A 23,163-nucleotide genomic window follows, 5' to 3' on the forward strand; every position below is an offset into this window, starting at 1 on the left:
AATGTGACTTTTTATTGCTTTTAAATACTGCAAATAGGAAACTCTTGATCAAAAAAAGTATGCGATTGTGTTTTTCACGCTTCACTGACTTTCAAACGAGTACGCGTCATACTCCAACAATAGAGGGCTCACTTCTACAAATTTCTATCTTATAATTAATATCATGGAAATTCTAAAAAGTCTGGGAGGGGAGGGGATAGTAAGAAGCTACTTTGTAAGGTATTTGAACGAAAAGGAAAACATTTTCAGTCACAAAAAGTTGGATAGTGTAGACAGAGCTTTGCACATTTCATATACAGTCCTAACATTCATCCTCCCAGTGCCACCCCGCATTTTTTTTATACAAAACAAATTTTAGTTATAAAACAAATTTGTAAGTTTTACAAAAAATTCATAAATACATCTTTATTCACTTTTTCAATGAAAATGAATGGTAGATTCACATTTGTTTTTGTATCATGATTTTGTTATAAAACAAAATTTTACAAAATCCTTTAAGTACAAAATAAATAAAATGGTCTATTAGACCTATTCATGATTACATTCTGTTATTTTTTACAGGTCTTTGTGGAAAATGAAATATTAAGAGACTTCATAAAAGCATTGCCAAATAATAGAGGGCGATATGAAACAAAAGCCATTACAAAAACCGAAATATAAAATGTCACCAGATATCACCAACCCATACATTCGGAATATCAAGTGGGTTTTTATAAGACGACAAACCGCGTCGCTTTCCAAACACTTTCATCTGCTTATTCAAAATCGCAAATTTCGACGACTCCAAAGTATACGCCATTAAGTTCTTTGAAACGTTTCTTTTCTTGAGTAAAAACGGCAAACGCGGTTTGAAACCATCCACGCAAAATTCTATCGAAAGATTAATATTCATATTTCTAACTTTTATATTCCTGTTGACGATAAAACTATCTTCTATACATCGTTTGTGGTTATATCTATTTTGTTTCCTTGTTGAATTATGTTTTTTATCCTCCGAAACCTTTAAGCGCAATTTATTTTTAAGTTTGTACATTTCCATCGGTGCGATTTGCTTTTCTTCTTGTCTTAACCAATGTTGAACGCCGACCGACGCATTCATCGTGTTTGAAAAACTGTCTCCAAAATATTCAGAAAATGTCCTATATAAATTAGCGTGTTTGTTACCGCTTGACCCTTGACCTATTAAAGGGTCAGTTTGTTTGTCTACGTCGGGACTAGAACTGGAGCAAGGTGACAATAGTGGACTCGATGGTTCAAGAAAAACATCTGTCGTCAGTTTTGAGTGCAACAGTAAATCTGCAGCTACCTTTAAATTTTAAATGAGAAAAAAGACATTCATTCGAGGTAGTGGTGCATGACCAATTAGGGGGCGTGGCTTTAAACTGACATATCTGATTGGCTGCTTGAATGCAGCTATGGGAGTATTGCCATAATGGATCATTCAAAAAAACATTTATTTGTTCAACAATGGCATATTTTTTAACAGTATAATATATAGGTCACTGGTGTGTACATTATTTAAATGAAAACATGGTAATAAGCCATCATTTGGGGTCTTCTCTAGAAGAAATCAAGTTTCTTGTCTCGAGAAAGACCCCAGAAACATATATCTTAGATTTCAATTGAGTCAGGTGTCATTAACCCTTATAAATTCTGGAAGATTTCAATACGGCTGACTTATTAGTTATAGTAATCTTGTTTTATTTAGCAGCCCCTGACCAATTCTCTTTTTGTTTGTTTTAAATTATTGTTTGTTGTTCAAATAAATAAAATAATAACAATATTTTTTATTGGCTTTATAGGTTTAATGTATGGAGAACCAATAGAAAATACTAATTTACATGCATGGTCAATCATGGCTGTAGAAAAATGTACACATGGATGACCATGCTAACATCATCTTCCTTTATTTATACTGTACTCTTGGCTCTTGGGTGGGAGAGGGGTGGGGGGGGGGGGGGGGGAAGACAAAAACATAGTCTAAGCGATAAGCCTAAGAAAACATAATTGTATCATCATGATGTTGTTGTAACATTACCTGTAGAGCGCCAAGTACTTTTCTTGCGTCGTTCTGATTTGAATAATTTGAGACAGACGTGTCTTGTAGAAACATGAATAAACTTGGCATGTAAGGTGCCATGTTTGGCAGTAGAATTGATTCAAGTGCCTAGTGATATACAAATATTAACACGTTTTAATTTCCCAGCAGGCAGACTTTATTTGTATATAGGCCACTATAAGATTTGTAGCTCTTTAGGCCTTCCACAGGTAAAATAAATATTTTATAATTGACTAAAGTAAAATAACTTAAGCCTTAATTGACTAATCGTTTTATCACATCAACAAATAATCAACAAGAATAACATTAAAACATGACTAAAGATTAGCTTTTTTTCTACAGAAGTGATTTAACTTTATTAAAACTACAAAATGACCTATTCAAAATCATCTGATTTTTATTTTTCATGTTTTTGTGGGAAATACATCTTTAAGTCATATAAATAAATACATTTTAACAAACCTGTGGCCCTAAGACTGTCAAGCCCATGATAGCACCGTATTGTGAACATAGTGATCTGAGTGGGTCTGTGAAAACCTGCTCAAACATCGCTCCTAACTGTTGGTGAATACTTTCTGCATGCAACTCCAAAGATCTATAAACAAATATTTTAATAGCCTCCATTTTAAATACAATAACTTTTTATATTTTAAATATCAACCATTCTTACAGATGAAAATTAATATTTAAGTATAATTAATTTACATTACTAACCTCAAAGTCTTGGCCAGGATTAACGAGGCGTAGTCACGCAGTAGCCAATGATCATTGAGAGGGTTGAGTGACGCAGTCAGTGGTTCCAACATACAGTGTACCAATGAAGTCACCAAAACATTTAACTTTATTGTAAAAAAATTCAAAAACTGGATTTTAAAAGGCATTCACACATCCAACAACAGCAAACAAATTAATCATAAAAAATTATAACATTATATAATTATTATATAAATTACAAAACGGATAAACTACATCATTATATCATGCTTATAGTCTTATTTGAAGCTTAGGGAGTGGAGCATTTTTATAGTTTAAACTGTACGCGAGTTATAACCATAGAACTAGGTCAGGATTGAACCTTAAACCTTGGGTTTGGAAGGCAACCACATTAACCCACCAAACTACAGTTGCACAATGATTAGATGACCTCAATATGTACACTTACATTACTTTTTTTTACACCTCTGTTCATGGGACACCTCTATTAAGAGTAAATAAAATAAGGGGCAATATATGTTTACTACTTCAAACTACTACAGCAAACCCCTATTCAAGGGACACTGCTATTAAGTGGACATTTTTCTGTTAAAAAAAATTAGGTGCAATATATGTATAACACTAAGGCAAACCCCTATTCAGGGGACACCCCTATTAAAGGGACATTTTTATTAGGGACCTAAAAATGTATCCTTATTATTGGTTCTATTGTACTTACATATGGACCAAGAAAAAGACTTTGGTTGTTCACCAATGACTGCAAAATGTGAAGCATTTTATTAATCTGTGTTAAACTGTGGCTGACTTTACTTAAGTTGCTGGAGACAAAGTTGAGAAGGAATGGCAGTAGGCTTCCAATCTTGCTGTTGCTACGAAGATCTGCAAGTGCAACCTGAAACCAAAAAGATGATGAAAGAGTGATGATAATTTATATGAAAAGTGATGATAAAGATGTTGAAAAAGTGATGATATAATTGTAACGATGATGAAAATGATAATGAAAAAAAGTGATAATGTCATGATTAAAAAGATGGAAAGTGTTGAAAGGTGATGATAATGATGATGAAAAAGTGATGAGAATTACAAAAAGGTGTTAATGATGATGAAAAAGTGATGGTAATGATGATGGAAAATTGAGTTAATGATAGAAAATTGAAGATGATGAAAAGGTGAAAATAATGATGATAAAAAAGTGATGCTATTGTCATGATGAAAACTGATGATAATAATTTTGAAAAAGTTGGTGAAAAGGCATTAATTATTATGAAAAGTGATGATAATGTCATGATAGCAAGACAAAAATTTACTTTACCTTCATAGCCTCCTCATCTTTGCCTAAGCATGCCTGGGTAATGTGTACATAATACTCACTCAATGGATCTGTGAGTGTCGGACCTAATGTAACTAAAAAGGAAAAAAATCTTCATTTTCTTTAAATACAATTGTAGTACTGTATGACTCCATAGAGACCTGTACAAAGCATTTATTTTAACCAATCAGATTGAATAATTTTACCTGATGATGTTTTTGATAGACTATTCACTTTGTTGACTCCTTCAAAAGCTATCCATTGCGCTATAGAGGAATTAATAAAAGAATATAATGTCAGAATAATCTAATCCTAAAACTAAATAAGCTCAATCTCTGATCCTTCATTAACATTAATGATCACCAAATTCAATCGCCTTCTAGTAAGCCTAGAAGTTATTGTGCTGGCCACCAATTATGGAATGCTTCTATTTACATGACACATTGTACTTGACCTTGTCTTTTGGGTTAGGCCGTCATTACTCACCATTGCCTAGACGGATGTTTTTTTAGGGGTATCTTCTTTGGCCAGTGATTCAACTTGGTCTAAGCCAAATAAATTTGATAAATATTTGGTCTTGGCAGCGCACCATAAAGTTGGCCGTTCCATACGTGGTGACCTAAGTGACCATTTATATAATACTGTACCTTGAACAGAAGCCTCGCCATTGTTCTGAGGATGCTTAATGTCCAATGATACATCAGCCAGGCTAATTTCTCTGTCATCAATAAAGTAAACATCTGCATCCTTGTTGTGTCGAAATGCTCGAATATCCTTTAAATTGCCTCCACAAATTGGCTTAAAAGTAAACACAAAATAATTAGTTAATATGAACAATTTGTTATCGGAATAAACTATTGAATATGCATACAGCTTACAGTAGTTCGGTATATGTTATTTCTTTTGTTGTGTCAATTTTTTTACAAATGTATTTATTTTTTCGGTTATCAGTCAATCGGGACTACAGATCGGGTTCCAGGCAATTAAATTAGGCTCATAATTTTAAAAAACTCTTCCACCACTTGATGTATCCATACCTCTACATCGCTCCAACGTAAAGCTCTATTGAAATCTTCATGTGTAAGTTTCTTTCGTCGGCCATGCTTCATAAACTGTACGCTTGACTAAAAAAGAAAGTTTTAAAATTAAAAGATAAACAATATCAATTTAAATTGTTAATTAAAAATGTTTAAATTAAGTTAATAATAATTATTAATATTATTGTTGGAAATCTTGAATCATTCCATACGGTAGTATTAAACTAGTAAGCCTCCTTGTGGCCCCATGTGCTATACGACTGATACTGTATTACCGATATATCTACTTTTGGGTTTTCCTAGGCTAGGCCGAAGTAATCGATCATACTTACTTGAGCCGCTTCTCTAAGCCGGTAGGTCACATCTTCGGCAAGAGCCGCGGCGATGTCCTCCGGTAGACCATTGAAGCCTGCAGATTCAGCAATCAGTTTAATGGATTCTGTTGATAAAACAGCATATTTTCTTTCTTCTGACATGATTCATGTGAATTATAGATAGTACATCTTACCAAATAAGATTAGCATGTAGGCTAGCAATATCAAAACATGATTTATTTTTACCCCTCTTCGTTTCTTTAGTCTTCGCGAGAGGTGGTGGTGGTGGTGACGGTGTGTGGTTAAAAATACAGAAAGAGCGCCCCCTACAAGTGTGAATTGCGGTAACTATAAATACATTTTTTTAGCGCGCGATTACATCAGTAGGCCTACTTTTATACCTCCATGCTTTGATCATATAAATATTATAATTCACGATATCTCTATGCTTTGATAATTCACAAGTTTTTAAATCATATATCCATTATGATCATTATAATCATATAAATGCCGTTTTAAGAAAATTTTCGACCACGATGGGACTCGAACCCACAATCTTCCGATTCGAAGTCGGACGCCTTATCCATTAGGCCACGCGGCCGTTTTACAGCCAAAACATTTAATAATTGTTTATGTAAACCTAAGTACAATTATGTTATGGTAAAAGTTTGTTTTCATAGAGTACCATTGAATAAATCTTTCTTTGAATAGACCCTACAAAAAAACGTTGCTACGCCAAAATGTATCGACCAACGACCACGATGGGACTCGAACCCACAATCTTCCGATTCGAAGTCGGACGCCTTATCCATTAGGCCACGCGGCCATCACATAGTTGTTGAAGCTTGATCATATTATTGTCTAGGACTCACCACAAGGCAATGGTAAGCGCAATTTAAACAATTATGACATGACACGATGGATCATCCGAACTTGCGCGTACGTCTTTGCGTTGCGCGCGCCGAGTGAGAAAAACTTTTCATTGTACCTTTTTCTCAAACATGTATTGTCCCCCAAAAACATGAAAAATGAAGATTAATAAAATCAGACTTTGAATAGGCCATTTTGTAGTTTTAACAAAGTTAATCACTTCCGTAGAAAAGAGAAAACCCCAAAATAATGTTTTCACTTATAAAATGACAAAATAAATGGTTAAATTACAGTTTTTTTTAGATAAATAACATTTTTTTTCGATCAAATTTTTGGTCAAAGTGAATAACTATTATGTGATATTAAAATTACATATCCAATAAAAAAAATGTTTAAAAAAATGTCAGGGGGACTATATATATACACTATATACACCTTTAACTTTATCTAATAAAATTCTGTATAACGGCCGCGTGGCCTAATGGATAAGGCGTCCGACTTCGAATCGGAAGATTGTGGGTTCGAATCCCATCGTGGTCGATATCTTTTTGCATAGCGTCTCCAAACAAGCTATTTTGGCACTAAATGATGCCTGTATACAGCCTAGCCAAAGTGTGTTTCGATTTCCATAAATAACACACACTATAATCATCAATCTGACATGATGATATATCCAACAAAATAATTGATGACCGAAATAAAAATAATTCAATCGCAAATGTCAACATAGAATTGCACCGATCTGAGATATAGAGTGTATATAACCCATAATCCGTGACACTTCAAAAGAAATGCTCAAATAGAATTTATTGCTAGTTGTTTTAGTGGAACGTTCACGATGGTAATAAAAACGGCTCTCACGATGCTTATGCTGACCACATATATCTATATATAATATGAACCACAAGACTCAGTCTACGTAAATGACTTGGTATGAAACGCCTTTGTTGATCATGTAGACAATGATGTTATGGTAAAAGTTTGACCATTATTCATTCAATCTTTATTTAAAAGACAGAGACGCCATGCAAAAATATACCGACCACGAAGGGACTCGAACCCACAATCTTCCGATTCGAAGTCGGACGCCTTATCCATTAGGCCACGCTGCCATCACAAAGTTGTAAGAGCTCGATCGCGAGTCGCGAGAAAGTGTCCTACCCTATATGGGTTGTACCAAAGGTGTGTGGTACTAGGCCTAATTATAATCGTTTGAAAGTCTGTTTAAAAGTGATTTAATCTTGCACTTTTAGCGTCCCATAAACCTGCATTTGAAATAAACCAGGAGCACAGTCTACGAGTCGTCTCTATCAATTTGTTTAACGAAACACTAACAGTTTACACTACGACCGGCCATTAAATGATTATTGGCGTTCTCTTATACTAAATAATAGTAAATCACAACTGCATATTACTTGTTTAAATGACAAACATTGCATAGATCGTGTTCACACTAACATCAATATGGGTCAAAGTGTCCTTAAATAAAAATTCCGAAGGAAATTCAGATTATTGAGATAAAAACTAACTTCGAAATATTAAGATAGATCGAACTGTATAAATAGAAGTCGGACGCTTTTAATACCCATTAGCTTGCACACGGTAGAGTTTTACCGTAATTCAATAGCAAAGTTTAATAATGTCGACAAAAAATATACGACCACGATGGGATTCGAACCCACAATCTCCCGATTCGAAGTCAAACGCCTTATCCATTAGGCCACGCGGCCATCACAAAGTAAAATATTTTTGGAAAATTTACTACCGTAAAGATAAAAATAAAATGATCCACAAGATAAAACTTTATGAAATAAAGGTACAATTACGATTGTAAAAGTGTGTTCAGATTAATACCTTGAGAGGTTGAAATAAGGTGTAAAACCGTATACATTACAACCAGTTTCTATGTCGGTCTGTTGGTCGGTCGGTAAAGACTTACTCAAATTGGCGCACGCGACTGCAGCCATGTATATGACTTTTTTTTAGATAGTTTCTCAGTTACGTAAAATTAAAATCTACATTTTCTTTCAGTAGATTCTATGTATTATATATTATATATTATAATAAAAGTTATCGACCACGATGGGACTCGAACCCACAATCTTCCAATTCGAAGTCGGACGCCTTATCCATTAGGCCACGCGGTCGTACGAAGTATGATCATTTTCTCCTGCAGTAAATTCTTTTAGACGGTTTACCAGTTACGTAAAATTAAAATCTACATTTTCTTTCAGCAGACCCCATTTTGAAAATATATATTTTACTAAAATGTATCGACCACGATGAGACTCGAACCCACAATCTTCCGATTCGAAGTCGGACGCCTTATCCATTAGGCCACGCGGCCTTCACAAAGTAAAATATTTTTTGAAAATTTACTACCCTAATAATAAAAATAAAATGATCCACATGATAAAACTTTATGGAATAAAGGTACAATGACGCTTGTAAAAGTTTGTTCAGATTAATACCTTTAGAGGTTGAAATAAAGTGTAAAATCGTATGTATTATAACCATTTTCTATGTCGGTCTGTTGACACTTACTCAAATTGGCGCACGCGACTGCAGCCATGTATATGACTTTTTTTTAGATAGTTTCTCAGTTACGTAAAATTAAAATCTACATTTTCTTTCAGTAGATTCTATATATTATATATTACACTAAAAGTTATCGACCACGATGGGACTCGAACCCACAATCTTCCGATTCGAAGTCGGACGCCTTATCCATTAGGCCACGCGGCCGTACGAAGTATAATCATTTTCTCCTGCAGTAAATTCTTTTAGACGGTTTATCAGTTACGTCAAAATTAAAATAAACACTTTCTTTTTTTACTAAGATGTATCAATCACGATGGGACTCGAACCCACAATCTTCCGCTTCGAAGTCGGACGCCTTATCCATTAGGCCACGCGGCCGTGGTATGCATTATAACCGTTTTCTCTACAGTAACTTCTTTTTAAAAGTTTCAGTGAATCACGTAAAATTAAAATCTACATTTTCTTTCAGAAGATTCTATGTATTACATTATATTGTACTAAAAATTATCGACCACGATGGGACTCGAACCCACAATCTTCCGATTCGAAGTCGGACGCCTTATCCATTAGGCCACGCGGCCGTATGGATAACAAACATTTTCTCAACAGTAAATTCTTTCAGTAGACCCTATTTAGAAAATGTATTATACTAAAATGTATCGATCACGATTGGACTCGAACACACAGTCTTCCAATTTGAGGTCGGACACCTTATCCATTAGACAACAAATATTGGAAAACTTGTTACGACCAACAAAAATGTAAAAACTTCCACAAAAAGTAGGTACAATCAACATTTGGTAATTCAGTTTAATATTATTATGATATATAATATGTATAGGCCTATCAAACCACAATTTAAACACATATATCTATACATATCTCATATATGTATAGAACTTTTTATACCATATCAGACGTAGTTATATACAGCGTCTGCAACCAAATTAATTTTCCACCAATGAAAATATTATATGGGTTATTCACTATGTCACGTGCTGTAGTTTTTCACTTTGGTTGACCAATCAGCAACAAGGAAACCATAATCACCGGCATGTTTATTTCTTACCGCAATTTGTCAAATGATAGGCCTACCATCCGTGACTTTTATCTGTCTGGGCCAGTCATTAGTACCCAAAGCAAAGGGCAAACATTCTAGCGGGTGAAGAGGTTTAGTGGAGACCACACGACAGTATAGGGCCTAAGTCTACTTGTATTCGCCACGGTACTGCAAAACTGGATATACGGTAATCCTATAATAATGACGGTGTGTGAAAGTTTGTTTTGTTGGAAGTTTGCACCTTAGTGCATAAACTAGTAGCCTATACCGTGAGATAGAAAAGTCGTATACAGAACGTAATTTTGTTAAAATTTCATTTTACGACAACAATGGAACATTTAAATCTTTATTTAAATACACCCTATTTTTAGGAATTAATATCACGATTATTCAGGACAGAATAAATTGATAAAAGTTTATATCTGAAATACTGAAGAAAAAGAGATTAAAATGTTAGCAAGTACTGTTCCTACTTATTTATCTTATCCAAAATTGTTGCCACATTTTATTGACGGTGGAAGTTTCATGAAGTCTGTTCCTATGCATGTAAGCCTATGGCATTATCACCAAGACATTGGTCAACCCACGGCGTGTCAATACGTTTCCACCGGGAACATTTCTGCTGTAGACGAGAAAGTTTCTAATAAAACTACGCCTAAGTCGACGCGGAAAACATCTGAGAGTGATGATGGTGTTACTAATAATGAAAAGGACACAATGGAAACCGACTCAGCAAATACCCCTTCTCGGCAAACAACAATCGGTAAACTTAGTTTTGGAATTGACAGGATTTTACAGGGATCCAGTGGAAGCGAAAATCGAGCTAAGAAAAAAAGTTGTGGGCCTAGCGAGAAGCCGCAAAATAACAAAGGTAAGAGTCACAACTTTCTAATATAATATGTTGTTACTTCTTTTTTGTAGATACAGTAGCCTACTTTATTTAAAAATAACTTTAAAAAGATAAAACGAGTTTTATATCTATTAAGATACAGTATTCAGTCTTAGGCCTAATTGCTTTTTTATAGGCCAATCTACCGCATATTAAAAAATATATTGTTTATTACTACACTGGATGTGTAAATATACTGAAATATCTATTCTATCGACAGTATAATTGTACTGTATAAGGTAAAATTGAACAATACAAATTAGAATTTTCCTTAATAATTTGTGTAAAAATCTCCACAACATCATGATTTTCGCACATTATGGGATTAACCATTCCAAAGGAAGTATTTTCAAATATGAAGTTGGAAAATTTTGTTATTTTGAAGCTCGGTCAATTATGTTGTAATAAATATTTAAGTTAGTTGTAAAAGGTAATATTTGTTTAGATTAATTGTAATGCAAATCAGAAACGCATAACACATAAAAACGTTCTACATACTAAACATAATATATTTATATTAATTGTTGGCTATGATTTTTATAAAATGGTATCATTTTCATTGTAGCAAAGTATCCTTTAATACACCGAGAAAAAACTTCAACAAATAAGGAATCGTCTCCGAACCACCAGGAATCGTCTGCGATTCGTCGCCGAGAAACGTCTTCTGTCGACCAAGAATCGTCGGCAATCCATCGGGAACCATCTTCCATTTATCGAGAACCATCTTCGAGCCATCGGGAATCGTCTCCAATCCATCGGGAGTCATCTTCCAACCATCGAGAACCGTCTTCGATACATCGGGAATCGTCTCCAATACATCGGGACCCATCTTCCATTTATCAAGAACCATCATCGATACATCGGGAATCACATCCAATCCATCGGGAAACATCTTCCATTTATCGTGAACCGACTTTCCATCGGGAAATATCTTTGGTCCACCGGGATTCGTCAACAATCCACAGGGAACCATCTGTATCTCACCATATCTTCGACAAACCTGCAGAGTTCTCATGGGAAACGTATGGAAACAGCATGAAACATCAACAAATGAATTTCCAACAGATTTGGCTTCCACCGACACTTCGTAACGATCATGCCATGGCTCTAGATAGAGTATGCTTATGCTCTGCCTGCTTAGGAGGTATGTAAAAATATAATTAATGTTCAAATATTTAGTAAACCATTGTTAGAATCCGTCAGTCATCTGCATCATCAATTTTTAAGTTTATTTATATCAATGGAAAAATTGCAACATTGAGGAACAGAAATGTTTTAAACAATATTTCCACTTTGATCTTTAGAAAGAACTAAAAACTGACTCAAACAATAACAATGTAACATTTTTACAACTTTTTCTCAAAATGTAATTTTAACCTTTTTAAATATTTGTATATTTTATATTTAATTTCTTTGTGGAAGGCCACTCAACTTAGATTTGTTATAACATTTAGGTTGAATCCTGTCTCATTGATTGTGTTCTGTCTTCATGTTTCATTGTTTACACTGGTGAAATAAATGATAAAAAGCAAAATACATCAACAGCAACAACAACAAACAAACAATAACAGCAAATAAATAATTAAATACAGCTCAAAATAATGTAAAAAAAAAACAAGTAAAATCACTTTGATATTTACTTTCATTTAATAAGCTATCATCAATTACACAAGTCTTGTTACTAAGAACTTATCGAATAATAATTGTAAGTGTCAACTACCAAGTAAAGTAACCCTTTATTACAAATTAGATTACCGATAAAATTGTAGCGTACGGCGGTACATTAACTTTTAAGTAAGTTTTCGGTGTTTGTTACAGCACCACGACTAGCCTACGGTCACGAGTCAGCATCTACCAAACCAATAGTGATATAAATATTAGTTCCCTGGATAATAACAATCGCTTTTAACCACAACAAATACAGATGTCATCAAATATAGTAGAAGGTTATATTGAAAGTTGGCTGGCACTGCAGTTAAAGCTTGGTTCCCACTAGAACGTAACGCAAGGACGTAAACGCAACGCAAGCGTTTTAACCAATGACAAGCGAAGTTATAGACAAGCGAATAAGTCATCGCTTGTGATTGGTCAATTCACTTGCGTTGCGTTACGTCCTTGCGTTGCGTCGCTAGTGGGAACCACTTTAAGCATAATAAGCCCGGAGCTTCTGGAATTAGACCGCTACATTATTACAAAAGCTTTAGGCCTAGCCTAACCGAAAGTTTCGCGTTCATCAATGGTAGAAAAAAGTTTCATTTCCCGGAGCAAACATTTCCATATTTCCCCTGCGCTTTCCTCAAATAATACATTTCGTTACATCTTGTTTTAATATAAAGTATTCATGACATCTGTCTGTACAGATAGAATACTGAATTTATTTGTATCAATATTTTTGCCGCAAGAAATAAAACAAAACAAGAAACTCTCATGTCAGAAGTTGTTAAACTGATGGCTACTAAGCAGTACCGGTAGCCAAAATCGAGAAAAGATCAGCTTTATGTCCGACTGGTTACAATTTTATCCCGCTACAACAAATTATAAATTATAAGAATTACGCGCCATTGTGAACGAAATAAAATGATTTAAACACCAAAATAGAATTTAGATAGTTTTATTCTAAATAACAAAGGATAATATATTGAATCTGAAACGGTTTTCAGCTGATGAAAGAATGACAAATTAAAACTTTTATGAAATGATTTGTTTACTGTTATTATATAATGAAATGATTTGTTTGTTATTATATAATGTGATGCTGTGTATTGTTGGACTTGGTGTATATTTGTTGTTTGTTGGTTTGTTTATCTAAATTGTGATTGGTTGGTTGTTTTCCTAAATGTTTGTTACCTTGGTGTTTATTGCTGATTGGTTCATGGAGAAATAACTTATTTACTTTCCATAATAACAATTTCATGTTACGTTAGGTCAGAAGTTCGGGTTTAAGTTGAAAATACTGTTTATATATTTTAGGATGCATGAGTAGAAACATACTTTACAAAAAAAAAATCCCAACATATAACTATGTACACTTTAGGCATCAAACCAAATGGCAAACTCGTTTTCTGTGTTTCTTCTTTTTATTTCTTAAAACTTGAAAATAATATTCAAAAGCTTATTTAGTTAGAAAATATGTTATTATGAACACATATGATAACGTCTCATTATTGTCTACACTTTTGTTTTAATTACATGTGATTTCTCCTTAAATGGATAAATGAAATAATGGTGTTTTGTAAAACAAAAAGTCATGCCACCAAGACGTCTACTTGAGGAAATCAAAATAGCGTTATCACAATCAGATAGCGTAATATTGCACATCATTAGTCATTCAATTCATAACTCACATATTGGAATGTCTCTTCGTAAGATAAGAAAGAATGTCAACATCTTGGCTTAAAAGTTATCTAATTAAATATTCAACGCTCATGGTGATTAGATCGCGCAGTGTGCCTAATTTGCATAAACGCGCATGTACGTGCGATGTACCTGGTGTTAATAATACAGGTAACTATTCGTACAGTGTTCGTATAAATAACAAGTCAATGAATGACAATCAAACACAAATTAAATCCACAATAATAACAAATTGACAATTTGACTTTTATGTATTTTATATAGGTTCGTCTTTGAAGCCTAGGTCTCTTTGGCAGGCGGTAAATCAACAGCCTTCTTCTAGTCATTTTGCCGGGGCTGTAAAGCGAAAGAGGAGCTGGTCTAGGGCTGTGTTTACTAGCCTTCAAAGAAAGGGACTTGAAAAAAGATTTGATGTACAGAAGTACGTGAACAAGCCTGATAGGAGGCAACTCGCTGCTGCTTTAGGACTGACAGATGCCCAGGTACAAAAAAATACAGTTTTTACTAAGCATTTCCTTGTAATGAAAAATATTGATTCCACCGGAGGGCTGTTGAGCCCACCGAGCAGTGAGACGGCAAAAGGCTGAAAATGGACCACCACAACACTGTGGTAACCCCTATTCGAAATATGCACAAGATTCTCTGCCACGAGTGGTTTGCAGTGCCTATTTCTTTTTTTTTTGTCAATCTTATCACATCCAATACAACGAAACTAAATTGCAATGAAATTAAATAAGGAGGTCTTATTGGAACTAAGCATGTCAATAACCGTTGTATCATTTCAGTATTTAACGATGGCATTGTCTCAACTGAAGTATACTTCCAATTCCGTCTCAATGAACTTTCATAAAAAAATTTAACTTACATCATTCAAATTATTTATAAACAAACTATTCCATCATTAAAATGTTATTCTTCTTCATTTTAAGGTGAAGGTTTGGTTTCAAAATCGTCGTATGAAATGGCGCCAGAATCAGAAACAGACGAAAGATAACTCGTGCCAGATATCAACAGGCGGTAATGTCGACAAATCGTCTGCTACTACCGATGCACAAGATGAATTATCAAACAGTAACATTACAGATGACAAATGCTAATGTGATCGTGTATACAGAACGAATGATTTAAAATGCTAAATAAACTTACAAAGGGAACATAACTTATTCGATCGTCTAAGCGTTATTTTATCGTCTGCTGAGATATTTACGGTCATATAGACATGATACTGCGACGTATATATAGCTCGATATTTTCTTAGAACTATCTATATACAGGATTTATTGTAAAAAGTGTGAATAGTCAAATAGTGTAGGGTATATTATACTGGTAATTCAAATACAGAATGACGTACATATTGCTCTGAAGGGCACGGAACTACTGAATTGAAATAAAATGCATAATAAACATTAGACCTAGACCTGCTTAATGTATACAATTTAAAACTATACCACTATGCACGATAACTTATTACCGTCTTCAAGTTGATTGGGTATAATTCGATAGGAGGCGGATTAAAAAGATATTCAATAATAGTTCATTATCGAAACTGGGATACTTAGGATAAAATAATACAAATATGATAATAGGTTTAATGATAAATTATAATTAGTATATATATAGATGGAGCGAAAACTTATTTTAGATGGCTACTTAATTTGCTATAACTTAATTTTGGTATATGTAGCCTATGCAATTGTATAAATTGTAAAATAATTTCTATTTGTATGTAAAGCTTTAACCAAATGGTTTGATATATTGTTTTATATAGGGCCTAGATATTAAACGTAATATTTAGATACGAATGTTAACATATTTGAATGTTTTTGTAGTTTTTAATTTAAAAGAAATTAGCATGTGTTTACGGGGCGCCGTCCGACACTATTCATTCTGTCCCGAAAACCGTGGTTTGCAGGATAATGTACGGTAGTGTGTCGGAAAGCGCCCCGTACTTATATTATCATGGTTTTAGACTTTTTAAATTTCATTCGTTGAAAAGTGGATGTAATTTTTACAATCTTCAGCCTGCAAAAGGTAGAGTTTTCTAAAGTTGGAATGTTAAGTGATACGCAGCAGAACAGAATAAATCCAAAACCCACGATTATTGGTGTCGTTAATTTACTCATTTACGTCAATTGTGAAATACATAATTATATTAGGAGTCAAACAAAAGTAGGACTTTTGATGTGTTGTGTTTTTGAGAGGTCATAAAATTACGCGCTGCCCTAGGCCGATTCACCACCTCGCAGCTGTTGATGTTCAAGCCGGACCAAGAGCAATATCTTCGGCACGTACGGTGATACAGAGATACCAGTGAACGTGTGCAGACGGGACTTAAACGTTTCCCCCTGCGGTCCCTTCGTGTGCGGGGTGTATTATGCGTATAACAACATCGGAAATCAGCGATATTAATTCACTCACCTGATTGGTAAGAATGCATTAAAGTGACATTGATGAGACTTGTTGAAGCCGCAAATGTTTATCAAAACAATAATGATATATAATTATAATATTATTAATAGTAATGATAATAAATAATCGTGTTTATCATAAAACACACTAATATTATTGTAGTATTAAATAAATTACTTTGGTTTATTTCAAATTTGAATTTGGGATTTCGAATCTTAGGCCTCTTAAAGTAACCATCTAATCAAGATATTCGGTTTCGGAGGTTATCATTTGATTACGATGATGTTAATGGCAATGTAGTAAATGATGATGTTAATAATGATGATGACCATGATGATGACCATGATGATGATAACGATTATGACGACACGACGACGATGACAATGGTAAGCTATTGAGCGCGGATGTTGACAGTACTGATGTTGAAATGAAACGAAATGACGGGGACATTAAGCCGATTTTCCACTAGGCGAATTTGTTCGCGCGAATCAAACGCGCCAGCTTGTACGCATGTGTATTCATGTTTACATCTTCCAAATCCTTCTCTACGCATGCGTATTAGCTGACGCCTTCGATTCGCGCGAACAAATTCGCCTAGTGGAAAATCGGCTTTATGGTATGATAATTGACACTTATTGATGCGATCTTCTTCGAAAAACTTGGTTTTACAACCGTTTTTGTACTTTGTTTTTACGTTAGGCAAGACATGATCAATAATTGACATTTGTGTAAGGTGAGACAATCTCCTTCGAAAAACATTTTTTTTACAACCGTTTTTTCTACTTTGTTTTGACGTTAGGCAAGACATGACCACATTGCATTTGCAGAGTCATTAATCACTTAGGCCTAATAATCACATATAAAAACAACAACGCGAGATTCACCTTATCCAATTAGTACCAATATCACATCCTTATGGTATCATCCAAGTCTAATATTTCAAAATACTTACAATTTATCTAAATATAGTTAATAACCTATGGAGGGGATGCAATTAAGCCGGCGCGTTGCGAACCCCACCCCGGGGCAAATGTTGCAGAAAAATGAAAGTGTCACAAAATACACATACAAGACATAAAACCGATCATAATACGGATGCTAAGTTGTTTTGACCCGCGTTATAAGATATGTCTTGATGTGTTATACGAACTATGATATTTCCTAGCCCTTCGTCCCATATTCGTGTAAAGTTACGACATCAAGGCGACCAACAGATGTAACTTACGGCGTATTATGTAAAATGATTTGCGCGTATTATTAAAAGCTGCTAAACGAATTAGTTGACTGAATATTTTTGTTCGAGTTCATTTTCTACATTCTACCTTTTTAAATAGGATTCGAGAACCAAAATTTGAATTTAAGTCTAATTCTATTATATTTATTGTTTAAGATTATAGTTAACTCTGTTCTTGAACTTTTCAGACAATAATATCTGTATCAATGGTCTTTGAAACTAAAATAAGAATTCGTTAATTCAAACTATTAGTAGGCCTCGTATTCCCCTTTCCCTGGGCCTGGATCCGCCCCTGAAAACTACCGAGTAGGCTACCGGTATACATTTTAAAATATACTTGCACTATCACATCAACAAACATGGTGTTCTTGTTTACGTATATTACAATAACTCCCTGATAGGCATATTATTACCGAAATAAAAACACGGAAAATCCACCGAGTAGGCATATAGGCCTACATTTTAAAATTATTTGCACAATCATGGTGTTCTTGTTTACATTATACATGTATTACAAATAACTCGACAGGCATATTATTTTTAAAAAAACACGGAAAATCCACCAAGTATATATTTTTTTAAATACAACTTGCACAATCATGGCTACATCTCCAAACACGGTGTTCCTGTTTACACATACAATACGCCTTATTCGCGAAACGGAAGAAATCTTCGATCAATACTGTGCAGGGAAATGTATGGGGTGCCAAATATTGCCATTTGATGGCGCCCGATACGTTTCCTCATGCAGAGCATTGTTTGTCATCGCTCGAAGATATCTTCCGTTTGGTAAAAATAGTCGTACTAGCCTACTCGACAGAATTATACCGAAATAAAAACAGTAACAGAAATCAACCCAGTATACATTTCAAAATATACGCGCGCACAATGGCTTCAAACGTGATGTTCTTGTTCACATACATCATTACAATTACTACAGTATTTTCCTGTCAAGAAGGCTGGTTGTCGTTCCAAGATAGCTGTTACAAGATTGGGTCAAGAAGAAGGTCCTGGGCAAACGCTAGATCAAACTGTTTGGCACTAGGTGCAAACTTGGTTGTGGTCAGGAACCAAGCGGAAAATGACTTTCTTTACAATATGAGAAGCGACCTATGGATAGGCTTATCAGATGTGGAGAGTGAGAGTGACTTCACATGGGTCTCGACAGAATGCAGTCAATATGACAATTTTGAAGCCGCTGAACCAAACAATGATGGTGGAAACGAAGATTGTGTAGAGCTCTACACAACTTCTGGCAAATGGAATGATATTCCTTGTAACTCAACAAGAGCTTATGTGTGTGAAATAAGTAACTTCGAAGACCGGAAACCACCTTCATACGGGTCATCCTGTCCAAATGATATTCATCTTCTCACAAAACCAAATGAAAGAAGACTAAATGTGTATTGGCAACCTCCCGTGTGGACAGACGATTCCTCTTGTTTCTCCAATACCAGTAACACTCATTCTCCTGGTGAAGTAATTGAAATACCAAATGGAGTTTTAGGAAAAACAATCACTGTTGAGTATACGGCAACCGATATGGTTGGACGATCCAATACATGTTCATTCAACATAGCAGTATCAATATTTGCATCCTGTCCAGAAGGCTGGTTGTCGTTCCAAGATAGTTGTTACAAGTTTGAGTCAAGAAGAAGGTCCTGGCCAGACGCTAGATCAAACTGTTTAGAACTAGGTGCAAACTTGGTTGTGGTCAGGAACAAAGCAGAAAATGACTTTCTTTACAATATGGGAAGCGACCTATGGATAGGCCTATCAGATGTGGAGCGTGAGAGTGACTTCACATGGGTCTCGACAGAATGCAGTCAATATGACAATTTTGAAGTCGCTGAACCAAACAATGATGGTGGAATCGAAGATTGTGTAGAGCTCTACACAACTTCTGGCAAATGGAATGATATTCCTTGTAACTCAACAAGAGCTTATGTGTGTGAAATAAGTAACTTCGAAGACCGGAAACCACCTTCATACGGGTCATCCTGTCCAAATGATATTCATCTTCTCACAAAACCAAATGAAAGAAGAGTAAATGTGTTTTGGCAACCTCCCGTGTGGACAGACGATTCCTCTTGTTTCTCCAATACCAGTAACACTCATTCTCCTGGTGAATTAATTGAAATACCAAATGGAGTTTTAGGAGAAATAATGACTGTTGAGTACACGGCAACGGATATGGTTGGACGCTCGAACAAATGTTTATTCAACATAACAGTAGAGCTTAATATTGAAGATGGTCCAACTGGCCAAGTTTACTGGGTAGTGGTAGTGGTAAGCCTATCAGTTACAGTTTTAATCTTGATAGGTATAATAATTAAAGTTGTACGACGAAACCGTGGCAATGAAAAAGAGTCTTCGGCGGTGCATTTCAACATACTAAAAACAGTCGATTAAGCTAGTATCGGTACTGTTTTAATTGTTTTAATTGTCGTAGACCTTTATGATATTTTAACTTGCTTTCTAAAAGTTGTTTTAATTCTTATAATGGTTTTATACATGTATGTACTGCGCATTGATTGGATATATGGCGCATTGTAAATGCTTTTATTACCCGGTATTATTATTATTATTATTATTATTATTATTATTATTATTATTATTATTTTTATTATTATTATTGTTATTATTATTATTATTATTATTATTATTATTATTACTGTAAATAAAAACAATATTTTAAGAAATTAGATATTTTTACGACGGCTTCGTAAACACGTTTGATATTTTGAAGTTATGATTATAATTTCCAATTGACAAACCAGTTTAATTAATAAATATATGGTAGACATAAAACTCTATCTCGCATCGTATACTGTTTGTATGAATAAATATGTATGTTTTTAAAGCAAATTCGAATTGATTTCAATAACTTTTGTAAAAGTGGGACAGATCTTTGTCAATGAGTTTGACATACAGGCCTAACAACACCGTACTACAGCTGTACAGCCATAAAACGTATTATATGACACTGGTGATGCTCACTGTATTTCTTATTCTCACGTCTCCTTTAGAAAAAATGTTATAATATTTATTATTTCAACATGTCATCAGCATGTTTATGCCCGCATATTACCCTTGTCTAGAAAATCAAATCAAGTTTGTTATGTGAATAATTTCATCTTCATTGTCTCTTGTGGCCTCCATTTGCCTTTAGGTGCGTTGGTGAAACTTCTGTCTTGTTTCTTTCTTATACACACAATTATTACTGTGAAGATCCCCTGCGATTAAAGAGACTCAGTTTTTCGTTTTTAAAGTTGAGATGTCGATGAGTGACCCCCACGAAGATATACTATAATCTGACGCGCGTGCTCAAATACACAACGCGTGCGTACAGTTTTCGTTAACTTCGTAAAATGCGCGCTCTCTCTTTCTTCTGTTAAAGACAATTAAGTACAACTTTAAATCTTCACAAGCAAAGAAGTAACGCACCTGTACTACAGATGTATTTCATTTCATATCTTGCCGCAATATATTTATCTAGCCTGCAGAATACAGAAAATTCGCGAATGATTTTGTTCTTAAAATGATTATTGGCACGTTTTTCAAATCCACCGAGAGTGATGTGTTTGAATAATATCAATATAAACATCAGTGTCAACATAGAATTATGTCAGAAAGATGATGGGTCGATATGAGTGCATGGCGCTGACAAGTTCACTATCGAACCCACCTATATACAATGTGACCCTTAATTTTTTTATGAGAACCTCTCAAATACAACAAGAAGCGACAAGCAGCAGATAAAGTAAATTGTACAGTATTTTATTAAAAATTAAAATACACTTCCTATTTACTAGATAGCTAGTTCTATTGTAAGTTGGTTCCTTGATGTTCAAACCAACTTACCGGGAAATGAGGCAAACAAAGCTATAAAGAAATTCAGACATTTTTATTTTGTTTACAACATACAGTTAGTCCACGTCGTGCTCTGTTACTCCGCGTATAAACCGGAAACGCGTGTATGTGCGTAATCTCAAAACTGAGCATAGGAAGTGCGTATTCACACTTACGCGGCTGTTGACATGGACGTATCCCCAGCAACGTTTATAAACACGTTGGATACTGTATTCATTTCTTCATTATCTCTCACGATGGCTCAGTATTGTAGAAATATCTCCAGAGTTACAAAGAAAGACTTGATAGTATATTTATCATTCACTTTATGCGGACTTCTTTTTCTTACGATTCTCAATGATATTGTTGGGTATTCGATTGAAAGAACGGATAAAACAACACAGAATATAACTACAACTATACTTGTAAGTACAATCTAGGCAACAATAAGGTGGTGGGTCTAGGCCTAGGCTAGCTTGTAAGTAGAACGGGGAGTAGAAGTTTGATTAATAGAAGTACTTAGCCGTTAATTTTACCGAATAATACTGACAGTACCGTGTCTTTGGAAAAAGTTACTAAACGACAGAGGGCACTATTCAATTCAACAATTTCATTCACTATTTTTCCCATCTTCGCAGTTGAATCATGTTGTATCATTTTACTTGGCTTTACTTGGTTTCGTTTATAACACCCAAGCTGGAAAAAATTGGAGACACGCTTATAGAGAATGGATAGCAATAGGTAAATATATATATATATATATAATAAATTACTAGAAATATAACTACTGTTTACATTACACATTGAATAGACTTGACTAGCCTATGTTTGGTTCTTGACGACAGTGTTTGAATTTTGTTTTACTCTTTTAAGGGCAATCACTTTTAAGGACCCACCCCTATAGAAACTAATTATTCTATACGAGAATTATTTGTGATTTTCTTTTGTTGAAGTGTATAATAATATAGATTCGAAGAATAAAAACGAGCCCTCATATCGGTCGCATGAATTAACATTGTCTTATAAATTTTTTTTAGTTTCCAATTGTTTGGTGTGTATACTCCGTGTTGTGGTGGAGCTCACTTTCATCAACTATCGACCAGAGGAGTACAGGAATTTTAGCGATTCAGGAAAATAGTGTGATGATCCGAAATATCTTCCTCTTTAAATTTCAAATAATACAAGAGAATATAATTATAGTGGTATTGCATTGAAATGCATTGCTATGGAAATTTATATACATAACTACTGTGCTGTATTTTACTGAATAAAAACAGTTTTACAAAAATTAATAGGACTAAGTATGTTTTTAATTATGTTCTTATTTAATTACCAGACGACATACAGTATTTCGAGTGGAATTCTAGATATTGTATAACTTTACCTTAAAATAAAATGTACTGCAGCTCGTATAAATCGTTAAATTACAAATATAGTACATTTAAATCAAATAAAAAATTTGTAATTTGAAATTAAAAAACAATTTTTACAGTATATAATTATGAATAAAACTAAAAATGT

At 34.4% G+C, this 23,163-nt stretch overlaps 4 protein-coding genes and 9 non-coding genes across 13 annotated transcripts; 4 read left to right on the plus strand and 9 right to left on the minus strand.

Annotated features, from left to right (window-relative positions):
- Positions 1–415: 415 nt before the first annotated feature.
- Positions 416–5,737, minus strand: LOC140060459 (TAF6-like RNA polymerase II p300/CBP-associated factor-associated factor 65 kDa subunit 6L). Its single transcript, XM_072106681.1, has 10 exons — positions 5,452–5,737; positions 5,120–5,206; positions 4,730–4,880; positions 4,289–4,348; positions 4,086–4,177; positions 3,492–3,665; positions 2,774–2,898; positions 2,522–2,654; positions 2,039–2,167; positions 416–1,306 (listed from the first exon to the last, which is right to left on the minus strand). The coding sequence occupies exons 1-10, from the start codon at positions 5,593–5,595 to the stop codon at positions 665–667; spliced, it is 1,737 nt and encodes a 578-aa protein (XP_071962782.1). The 5' UTR covers positions 5,596–5,737; the 3' UTR covers positions 416–664.
- Positions 5,738–5,961: 224 nt separating this feature from the next.
- Positions 5,962–6,034, minus strand: Trnar-ucg (transfer RNA arginine (anticodon UCG)). The gene has a single exon. It is a non-coding gene; the product is annotated as a tRNA-Arg (tRNA).
- Positions 6,035–6,186: 152 nt separating this feature from the next.
- On the minus strand, positions 6,187–6,259 carry Trnar-ucg (transfer RNA arginine (anticodon UCG)). Its single transcript has one exon. It is a non-coding gene; the product is annotated as a tRNA-Arg (tRNA).
- A 511-nt stretch (positions 6,260–6,770) lies between these two features.
- On the plus strand, positions 6,771–6,843 carry Trnar-ucg (transfer RNA arginine (anticodon UCG)). Its single transcript has one exon. It is a non-coding gene; the product is annotated as a tRNA-Arg (tRNA).
- A 499-nt stretch (positions 6,844–7,342) lies between these two features.
- Positions 7,343–7,415, minus strand: Trnar-ucg (transfer RNA arginine (anticodon UCG)). The gene has a single exon. It is a non-coding gene; the product is annotated as a tRNA-Arg (tRNA).
- Positions 7,416–7,960: 545 nt separating this feature from the next.
- Positions 7,961–8,033, minus strand: Trnar-ucg (transfer RNA arginine (anticodon UCG)). The gene has a single exon. It is a non-coding gene; the product is annotated as a tRNA-Arg (tRNA).
- Positions 8,034–8,377: 344 nt separating this feature from the next.
- Trnar-ucg (transfer RNA arginine (anticodon UCG)) lies at positions 8,378–8,450 on the minus strand. Its single transcript has one exon. It is a non-coding gene; the product is annotated as a tRNA-Arg (tRNA).
- Positions 8,451–8,577: 127 nt separating this feature from the next.
- On the minus strand, positions 8,578–8,650 carry Trnar-ucg (transfer RNA arginine (anticodon UCG)). The gene has a single exon. It is a non-coding gene; the product is annotated as a tRNA-Arg (tRNA).
- Positions 8,651–8,975: 325 nt separating this feature from the next.
- Positions 8,976–9,048, minus strand: Trnar-ucg (transfer RNA arginine (anticodon UCG)). The gene has a single exon. It is a non-coding gene; the product is annotated as a tRNA-Arg (tRNA).
- Positions 9,049–9,352: 304 nt separating this feature from the next.
- Trnar-ucg (transfer RNA arginine (anticodon UCG)) lies at positions 9,353–9,425 on the minus strand. Its single transcript has one exon. It is a non-coding gene; the product is annotated as a tRNA-Arg (tRNA).
- A 706-nt stretch (positions 9,426–10,131) lies between these two features.
- On the plus strand, positions 10,132–15,820 carry LOC140060546 (uncharacterized). Its single transcript, XM_072106808.1, has 4 exons — positions 10,132–10,775; positions 11,359–11,937; positions 14,412–14,629; positions 15,077–15,820. The coding sequence occupies exons 1-4, from the start codon at positions 10,355–10,357 to the stop codon at positions 15,242–15,244; spliced, it is 1,386 nt and encodes a 461-aa protein (XP_071962909.1). The 5' UTR covers positions 10,132–10,354; the 3' UTR covers positions 15,245–15,820.
- A 2,783-nt stretch (positions 15,821–18,603) lies between these two features.
- LOC140060545 (macrophage mannose receptor 1-like) lies at positions 18,604–20,357 on the plus strand. Its single transcript, XM_072106806.1, has one exon. The coding sequence runs from the start codon at positions 18,679–18,681 to the stop codon at positions 20,200–20,202; it is 1,524 nt and encodes a 507-aa protein (XP_071962907.1). The 5' UTR covers positions 18,604–18,678; the 3' UTR covers positions 20,203–20,357.
- A 1,520-nt stretch (positions 20,358–21,877) lies between these two features.
- On the plus strand, positions 21,878–22,887 carry LOC140061136 (uncharacterized). Its single transcript, XM_072107589.1, has 3 exons — positions 21,878–22,067; positions 22,281–22,383; positions 22,680–22,887. The coding sequence occupies exons 1-3, from the start codon at positions 21,900–21,902 to the stop codon at positions 22,778–22,780; spliced, it is 372 nt and encodes a 123-aa protein (XP_071963690.1). The 5' UTR covers positions 21,878–21,899; the 3' UTR covers positions 22,781–22,887.
- The last annotated feature ends 276 nt before the right edge of the window (positions 22,888–23,163 follow it).

This window comes from Antedon mediterranea, chromosome 10, assembly GCF_964355755.1.
Source record: "Antedon mediterranea chromosome 10, ecAntMedi1.1, whole genome shotgun sequence".
Lineage (NCBI taxonomy): Eukaryota > Metazoa > Echinodermata > Crinoidea > Comatulida > Antedonidae > Antedon > Antedon mediterranea.

What these genes read in the sequence shown, in the direction of transcription:
- LOC140060459 (XM_072106681.1), bottom strand. Translation starts at nt 5,595, where the DNA reads ATGTCAGAAGAAAGAAAATATGCTGTTTTATCAACAGAATCCATTAAA. An exon ending in TACGTTGGAGCGATGTAGAG is followed by an intron (nt 4,881 to 5,119) that starts GTATGGATACAT and finishes TTTACTTTTAAG; the next exon opens with CCAATTTGTGGAGGCAATTT. An exon ending in TGACAGTCTTAGGGCCACAG is followed by an intron (nt 2,168 to 2,521) that starts GTTTGTTAAAAT and finishes GTATATCACTAG; the next exon opens with GCACTTGAATCAATTCTACT.
- LOC140060546 (XM_072106808.1), top strand. Translation starts at nt 10,355, where the DNA reads ATGTTAGCAAGTACTGTTCCTACTTATTTATCTTATCCAAAATTGTTG. An exon ending in ATGCTCTGCCTGCTTAGGAG is followed by an intron (nt 11,938 to 14,411) that starts GTATGTAAAAAT and finishes TATTTTATATAG; the next exon opens with GTTCGTCTTTGAAGCCTAGG. An exon ending in TAGGACTGACAGATGCCCAG is followed by an intron (nt 14,630 to 15,076) that starts GTACAAAAAAAT and finishes CTTCATTTTAAG; the next exon opens with GTGAAGGTTTGGTTTCAAAA.
- LOC140060545 (XM_072106806.1), top strand. Translation starts at nt 18,679, where the DNA reads ATGGCTTCAAACGTGATGTTCTTGTTCACATACATCATTACAATTACT.
- LOC140061136 (XM_072107589.1), top strand. Translation starts at nt 21,900, where the DNA reads ATGGCTCAGTATTGTAGAAATATCTCCAGAGTTACAAAGAAAGACTTG. An exon ending in ATATAACTACAACTATACTT is followed by an intron (nt 22,068 to 22,280) that starts GTAAGTACAATC and finishes CCATCTTCGCAG; the next exon opens with TTGAATCATGTTGTATCATT. An exon ending in TAGAGAATGGATAGCAATAG is followed by an intron (nt 22,384 to 22,679) that starts GTAAATATATAT and finishes AATTTTTTTTAG; the next exon opens with TTTCCAATTGTTTGGTGTGT.